The following is a 7,375-nucleotide window of genomic DNA, read 5'->3' as shown; positions in this document are numbered from 1 at the left end:
AAGAGAAGTTTATTTCTTCACAGTCAAAGTAGGCTAAAAGTCCAAATTCAGGGCATCAGCTCCAGGGGAAGGCTTTCTCTCTCTGTCAGCCTTCTCATCAATATTCCCCCGGACTAGGAGCTTCTCTGCACAGGGACCCTGGTCCAATGGATGCGCTCTGCTCCCGGCACTGCTTTCTTGATGGTATGAGGTCCCCCAACTCTCTGCTCACTTCTGTCTTTTACATCTCAAGAGATTGCCTCAGGACACAATCCAGTCTTGTAGATCCAGTCCTGCCTTACTAACAGAACCGCCACACATCTTCCCTCATTGACATCATAGAGGCAGGATTTACAACATATAGGAAAATCACACAGTACCAGGAATCATGGCGCAGCCAAACTGATATACACATTTTTGGGGGGACATAATTCAAACCATGACATCTTTATTCCTTTTTTATCACTCCAGTTTTTATCAAGGCTCATATTGTGGTGTTTTGAAGGGATTGTGTAGCTTATTATTTTTTTAATGGTAATGCAGCCCTAGAGAATTCTCATGTCTCTAAGACTGTGCCCGGCTTTGTAAAGTCCACCAGGGTTGCATACTGTAAGAGATGAGAACCAGATGTGTTCCCCAAATATTTTAGGAATATCAAACTCAAAACTTAACATTTACTGAGAACTTGCTATGTGCCAGGCATTGATCTAAGTACTGAAGAAAGGGATCTAAATCATAGCTTGTGGCTTTCCGTGGATTGAGGAGCAAGAGTTAAAGAGAGAAAAAGAGAGAGAGAAATTTACTCTATTTTTTTTAAATGCATTCATTTAAAACACTTTACAACCAAAGCCAATTTTGAATGATTTTTCAAAATTTTTAACCTATTACTTTGACATCCTATAGATACATCAAGTAGACTGGTACTCTCCATGCTGACAGATATTTCAGAGTCAAAGTCTTTTTAGAACAGTTTTAACATGTCCACTATTTTCATGAGTGCAGTAGGTGACAATCTGTGATTCACCTTTCTATTACTTACTGGAATGAAAGAAAATTCCTCTTCCTTAGTGGCTCAATGTTTGGAGACCAGAAAATATTCCTCAGTCATGAAACCATGCACAGAAGCCTTTTTTTCCTCTCTTAATGAAGAAAGATGTGAACTGGTTCATTCTGTCCCATACCAGACTTTTCTGTTACACTGTGTCCTCCCACCTGCCAGAGCCTGAGAGTTTAAGGCCAACACTAGGGTCACTATAAGTTGGAATCCACTTCATGGCAACAGATTTTTTGGTAAAGATCTAATACCGATCATGTGTTAACTTTGGCAGTCCCTGAGTGGCGTCAACGGTTAAGTGCTAGACTACTAACTGAAAGGTTAGTGATTCGAAACCACCCAGAAGTGCCTTGGAAGAAAGCCCTAGTGATCTACTTCTGAAAAATCAGCCAGTGAAAACCCTGTGGAGTACAGTTCTACTCTGAAGCACATGGGGTTGCTGTGAGTTGGAGCTGACTCAATGACAACTTGTTGTCGGGTGCCGTCCAGTCAGTTCCAACTCATAGCGACCCTATAGGACAGAGTAGAACTGCTCCATAGGGTTTCCAAGGCGTGGCTGGTGACTTTGAAGTGCCAACCTTTTGGTTAGCAGCTGAGCTCTTAACCACTACACTATCAGGGCTCCCAATGGCAACTAGTAAACTAAAACCAGAATGACGATGAGAAGTTCAGAGTGTTTCTTCTGTGAGGTTCACCTCAAGTCCTGGGGCAGCTGTCTGCTGATAGGGCAAACCCGAAAAGCCTAAACACAGAGCATGCATGCCACAAAGATCAGTTTTTCTCTCAGGGCAATCTTAACTGTACAACTCTCTAAAGGACGCAGGCAAATCCTGGACTAGGAAATCTGTGACACATCTATTGCCACACATCAACTGCAAAAGTACCCCCTCTACATGGTGAGGACAGTCACTCCACAAACATCCACCTAGGGACAACTAAGCAAACCATGGATTCACCCTACACCCACATGGGGTTTGTAACAATGTAAAATGCCCCCGTTATGCAGCAAAGTGTATCTCCTAAAAAAAATTATGTTGAAGTCCTAACTCCAGGTACCTGTGAACAGGACCTTGTTTGGAAATAAGATCTTTGAAGATGTTATAGGTTAGGTTAACAGGAGATCATATCTGAGTAGGGTGGGTCCCAATCCAATCTGACTGGTGTCTTATAAAAGAGAAGAAGACATAGAGGAAAGACGGCCATGTGAAAAGGGAGTTAAGCTGTAGCTGTGTGCCGAGGAACACTTGGATTTACCAGAAGCCGGAAGAGACAAGAGAGGATCTTCCCCTAGAGCCTTCAGAGAGAACATGGACTTCTAGTCTCCAGAACTGAGATAATAAATTCTGTCCTTGTAAACCACTTAGTGTGTGGTAAGCGAAACCTGTGAGAGCCGGAACTCGACAGGACTGCCTCGTTGTTCTGGGTTTCACAAGTTTTCCACCTTTGACAGGGTGCAATCTTTCCACTTTTCTATCACTCATTTTAGTGGAAAATATTTGCATTTTCCTTCTCTGACAGGTTTCCGCCTTACACAGGTTCTGACTTTCACAGGTTTTACTGTGTTTTGTTACGATAGCCCTGGGAAGCAAATACACCTCCCTAACCAATTGTTTTTTAGCCATATTTCTCGAAAAAAAAAAAAAAGGAAGTATGAAGCATGATATTACAATGCAATCGGTATGAATTTTATTAAAGAAGCTTGGCGAAATTAAACGCTAACCGACGTCTCTCTATTGATGACATGCATAACCTTTGCCTCTTTCATCCAAGAAGAAAAACATGCAAAAACAAACAAATAAGCAAAAAAACTCAGCATAATTCACCAGAAAACATTACAAAATTCATGAGTTCTATTAATGCAAGAGAAAATGCTTTACATTGAGCACATACTATGGTACCGAACAATATAATAGAAACAATATAATAGAACCAATCAGAGTAGCGTATAGAGCAGTCTAAAGATCATCAGTAACCTGACACTCTTCAGTTCATCATTGCAGCTTCTTGTCAGCATCTGAAAGTCAAATAATTTTTTTCAACAGAAAGCATTATCTAAATTAAATCTGTATGGAGAATATGTTAGGGTTTCCCATTAAGTCCATTTGTCCCTGTGGCTGCTTGCTTTTTTGCTTGTTAATCCTCTCTGGGAACTTCGTTGAGTTGTAAGATTTCACAGGTGTCCCAGTGCGTATTTCCATTTGAACAGGACGGTAGCTGCTGTGCTGGGGAGATGAGTCTAGCCCCTACTCTGAGCTCACTGCTGGGCGTTTCCTCCTCACACCCATTCAGACCTTTTGGTTCTCAGGTGCGTAGCACTGCCGGACTTTGCCAGCTGGTCAGGGGGTGGTAGGTCAGTAGATGAATAGTGCCCCGCAAGCCGGCTCCGGGGGGCTGAGAGAAGCTGTCCCCAGTCGGTGTGGCCCTCACTCCTTGGGTCCTGGGTGGCCTCTCTGTGGAGCCTACCCCGGAGCTCTGGATGAGTCCCGGCCATCTTCTCACTGGCTGAGGACATCACCTCACTCTCATACTCATCTGGAAGCTCCATCCTTCCCGACACATCGGACTTCTCATTGGGGCTGTTGACGTTGGTCCTGGTGCACTGCTCTCTGGCCCACACGCCTGGGTGAGTTGGCATCTCCTCTTCCTCCCACCCGCCATCCTCACTGATGTGACTCGGCCTTCTCTCCAGGCTCTGAGAGGCCACGCGTTCCCCAGCGTGGCCAGGGGGAGACGTCAGGTCTCGGCTCTCTCTCCAGCTGGAGGAAGTCCTGGCCACCCCCTGGGGCGCTGGCCCCCTCTGCATTCTTCTGCGCACGCTGCACATCAGGTCAGCGACGCTGAGGAGGAAGGAGAGGGCGCTGACTCCCCAGATGAAAAGCATCATAATGGACTTTTCCGTGGGCCGAGAGATGTAACAATCCACCACGCTGGTGCAAGGAGAATGGGAGCAAGAGAACCTCTTTGGAACCATGAAGCCAAAGAGAAGATAGTGCAGGGCCCCAAAAGCTGCCTCGATCAGGGTGCGAAGAAAGAGGTGGGCGATATAGCCAGACGAGTAGTCTGGGATGTCCAGGCTGTGCCCCTCCCTGGAGGGCCGTGGGCGGTGCCTCTCCGCGGTGGTCAGGTCCGACGGGTCATGGCTCCCTTGGCGGCCATCTGAGCGGCAGCGTCCAACCGCAGCGTGCATGGCACCTTTGTGGAGCACATAGACGCTGAAGACAGCGTAAGGGAGGAAGACCGACAAGCTCTGAATCAGCCAGAACCGGAAGTGGGACACAGGGGAGAAGATATCATAGCAAACGTTGGAACATCCCGGCTGCAGAGTATTGCAAACAAACCTTTCCTGCTCATCTTGGTAGATGGGGTACCCTGCCAAAATGATCACCATCATCCTCAACAGTGTCATGAAGATAAGCCAGATCTTTCCTAGACAAGAGAAAGCTGGAATGAATGACAGCGTCACAGCCATATGAATATATTTCACCCCAATGACAGTTTTTAAGTATTTACTCAGGCTGAGAAAGGTGAACAGAGAAATCAATAAGCCCTAATGAAGGATGAATTTAATTACAGGAACAGTATAAGCTAGTCAGTTCATTTGACAAACATTTATGGAGCACTTTTAATGTGTCAGACACTGTACTGAACCTATTTGTAAAGTGCTTTGTAGTTAGCAGATTACAGCAAGCCTTATATATTAAAAATGTTTTCATCTGACTCTGCTAATTTGGTCTTTTGGTAATGTTCTCTGGACTGGACTATCTAGAAAGAATGTTTTGGTAAACAAATTGACAGTATAAATCAAATCTTACTCTTCTTAGGAGAATAAACTTTTTAAAGAATGTTAGTATATTCCTGTAACTGTATATAGCAAATACATGTTACTCATTTCAGTAAGTCTTCATTATTTATGATAATGGTCCACAAGATCTCTGTTTAATTACAAGGTTTTCATGTCATGTTGCTCCATCGTCCTTGACACTGAATATCTTTAGGAACATTCCATTTTTCAGATGTTTCAATAATGCAGAAGTCTTTTTCCCCTATTCCAGTTAATATGAATTAATGAGGTTTGTTGTTCTTCAATTCATCATGAATAAATGAGACCAGGCTAGAAACCAAAACAACTTCAAAGCCTTATTATCATGCCACAGGCCAACTGTTAAGGAACATGTTAAAGACTTCACAAAAAAATTGTAAATATTGTATTTTGTGACAAAATAGAGAAAATATCACTGATATCAGAAAACAAGGCTGTATTATAAATGAAGTCAGTTAAACTCAAAGAACGATATCATCACATGATGAAAGTACTGACTCAAACTTTTAAGAATAAGTACATTTTGTTTAAACTCTACAAAATAATGAGAAAGTAAAGTATCAACCCGCCACTTCTCAGGATATCTTAAGGCTTTTCTCAGTCCTTTTTTCTAAGACAGTCACACCTCTCTGAAATTTGACTTGTCTGAAACAAACACAGACAACTTTAGTATTTTTTTTGTTCCAAAAAAAAAAAAACTAAGCTTAAGTTGAAATTTGGTTTAATGTGCATGAGAGAAAATACTAATCTGTATGAATTAAGCTTTAAAAATAAAATCTAAAAAGATGAACAAGAAAAAGGCATAACCTAGGTATTAATTTCTCATTAACTTTTACTGTATTGTATCTTTTCTGGGTATTGTGAACCAGAGAATAGTTACACAAAAATCCCCCCTCCTCATCTGTTTTAGTCTTCAGACACGGCCCCCAAATGACAGGGAGAAGAGGCTCCCTGAGAGAAATAATACTCACACCACCATTTCTCTCATGACTTCCTTCACTGATGAAGGAGAAAGCTGGAGTCCACAGCTCCCTCTCCTCCAGCAACACATAGGCCTTCTCTTGGAGGTGGGCCAGCCAAACTGAAATTAGGAAATAACTTGACCCTTTAAGAAGGACTTGATTCTAAAATGGCAAAGAAAGCAAAAGCAGAACAGGAGATTTGGAGTTTTTTTCCCATTACTCACCCACAATTGTCACATTGTAATTTAATGTGATGATTAGGAACCCCAGCAAGTCCAAACGTTCCATGCTTCGAGAATGTCACAAACTCCAAGCTGCTGGAGACGCCGTGTTTCCCAAGAAGATGGGAAATCCTTACAGGAATAAATCTATTTTAGCTACAAAAAGACTTAACTGTGAGGCTCAGAGATATGAAACGGAAGGGTTGAGCACAGGAGGAGGAGGCCAGTTTTGCTGTCCTGGAGTTTAGAGGGCCCTGAGCTGTTTGCCTCTGAGGCAAGGCATTCCTGACAACTGCCTTGACCAGAAAATGACAGCAGGAGGCATCTCGCATAGTGGGCTATTCTTACCCTCTTGGGGCATTCCAAGCCCGTGGCACTGCTCAGATGTCTCCACCAGAAGAGTCAGACGTTTCAGGATATAATAGAAGCAACTACTTTTAACTCAGGAAAGAAAACTTCTGTTCACTAGCCTAGCAAACTTCTCTATTGAAAAGGTGTTTCCTCCTTTAAAATATTACGCTAAGTGAATTAAGTCAATCACAAATGGACAAGTATTGTATGATCTGACTTACGTGAAATACCAAGAATAGCCACATGTATAGAGATCAGAGTTTAATAGTGGCTACCACGGGCTGGAGGGAGGAGGAAAAGGGCAGTCATTGTCTGGGAAGCACTGAGTTTCTGTTTATGGGGATGGAAAATTTGGCAGTGGATATTGGTGATGGTTGCACAACACGATTGATGTGATTGGTGTCACTGAATTATATACAGGAAAAATGTTGAATTTGAAAATGTGTGTTATATGTATTTTACAACAATTAAAAAAATAGATATTCCATTCTTGAAAATATTTCCACCCTCGTCTTCACTTGTTGACGAAGTCCTAAAATGTTCGTTTTGTCTTCTCTCTGAAGTATGCCCACCATAACCCTAACCCACAAGGATCTTGCCCTTACCCTGAATTTCTTTAACATGGATGCAGCAAAAGTCTGTACCCTGGACTCTTGTTCCGGCTTTAGACTACAACACGGTTATCCTCTAGTTGCCTACTGTGCACGTGAGCAAAAATAGCTCTTCACCTGGAGGCAGCAAGCCCCTGGAGTTCAAACCCCAGGTCAGGGATTTAGTCACTGAACAAGTCATTAAATCTCTCCAAATATAGTCATCTTACAACAGGGAGAATCATACCACTCAACTCAGGATTTGTATGAGGCATCAGTGAAATAAAAGATTGGCAGCACCTAGCACAGAGGAAGTCTGCAGTGACTCCCATCAGTGGCATTTCACTCCCTAGCTGGCCTATAAACCCTTCAGATTCCATCTTCCTTTTGTTTCTCTC

The 7,375-nt window shown here is 42.9% G+C and overlaps 1 protein-coding gene across 1 annotated transcript; it reads right to left on the bottom strand.

The window, feature by feature from the left end:
* Positions 1 to 3,289: 3,289 nt before the first annotated feature.
* GJD4 (gap junction protein delta 4) lies at positions 3,290 to 6,103 on the bottom strand. Its single transcript, XM_004387873.2, has 2 exons — positions 6,040 to 6,103; positions 3,290 to 4,459 (listed from the first exon to the last, which is right to left on the bottom strand). The coding sequence occupies exons 1-2, from the start codon at positions 6,101 to 6,103 to the stop codon at positions 3,309 to 3,311; spliced, it is 1,215 nt and encodes a 404-aa protein (XP_004387930.1). The 3' UTR covers positions 3,290 to 3,308.
* Between the last annotated feature and the right edge of the window lie 1,272 nt (positions 6,104 to 7,375).

This window comes from Trichechus manatus, unplaced genomic scaffold (assembly GCF_000243295.1).
Source record: "Trichechus manatus latirostris isolate Lorelei unplaced genomic scaffold, TriManLat1.0 scaffold00195, whole genome shotgun sequence".
Taxonomy (NCBI): Eukaryota; Metazoa; Chordata; class Mammalia; order Sirenia; family Trichechidae; genus Trichechus; species Trichechus manatus.
The sequence above is the reverse complement of the archived record's forward strand: the minus strand, read 5'-3'. Positions and strand labels throughout refer to the sequence as shown.

Bases quoted from the DNA above. Each gene is read 5' to 3' on its own strand.
- GJD4 (XM_004387873.2), bottom strand. From the start codon at position 6,103: ATGGAACGTTTGGACTTGCTGGGGTTCCTAATCATCACATTAAATTAC. The intron at 4,460-6,039 runs GTGAGTAATGGG...TCTCTTGTCTAG, and splicing joins TTACAATGTGACAATTGTGG to GAAAGATCTGGCTTATCTTC.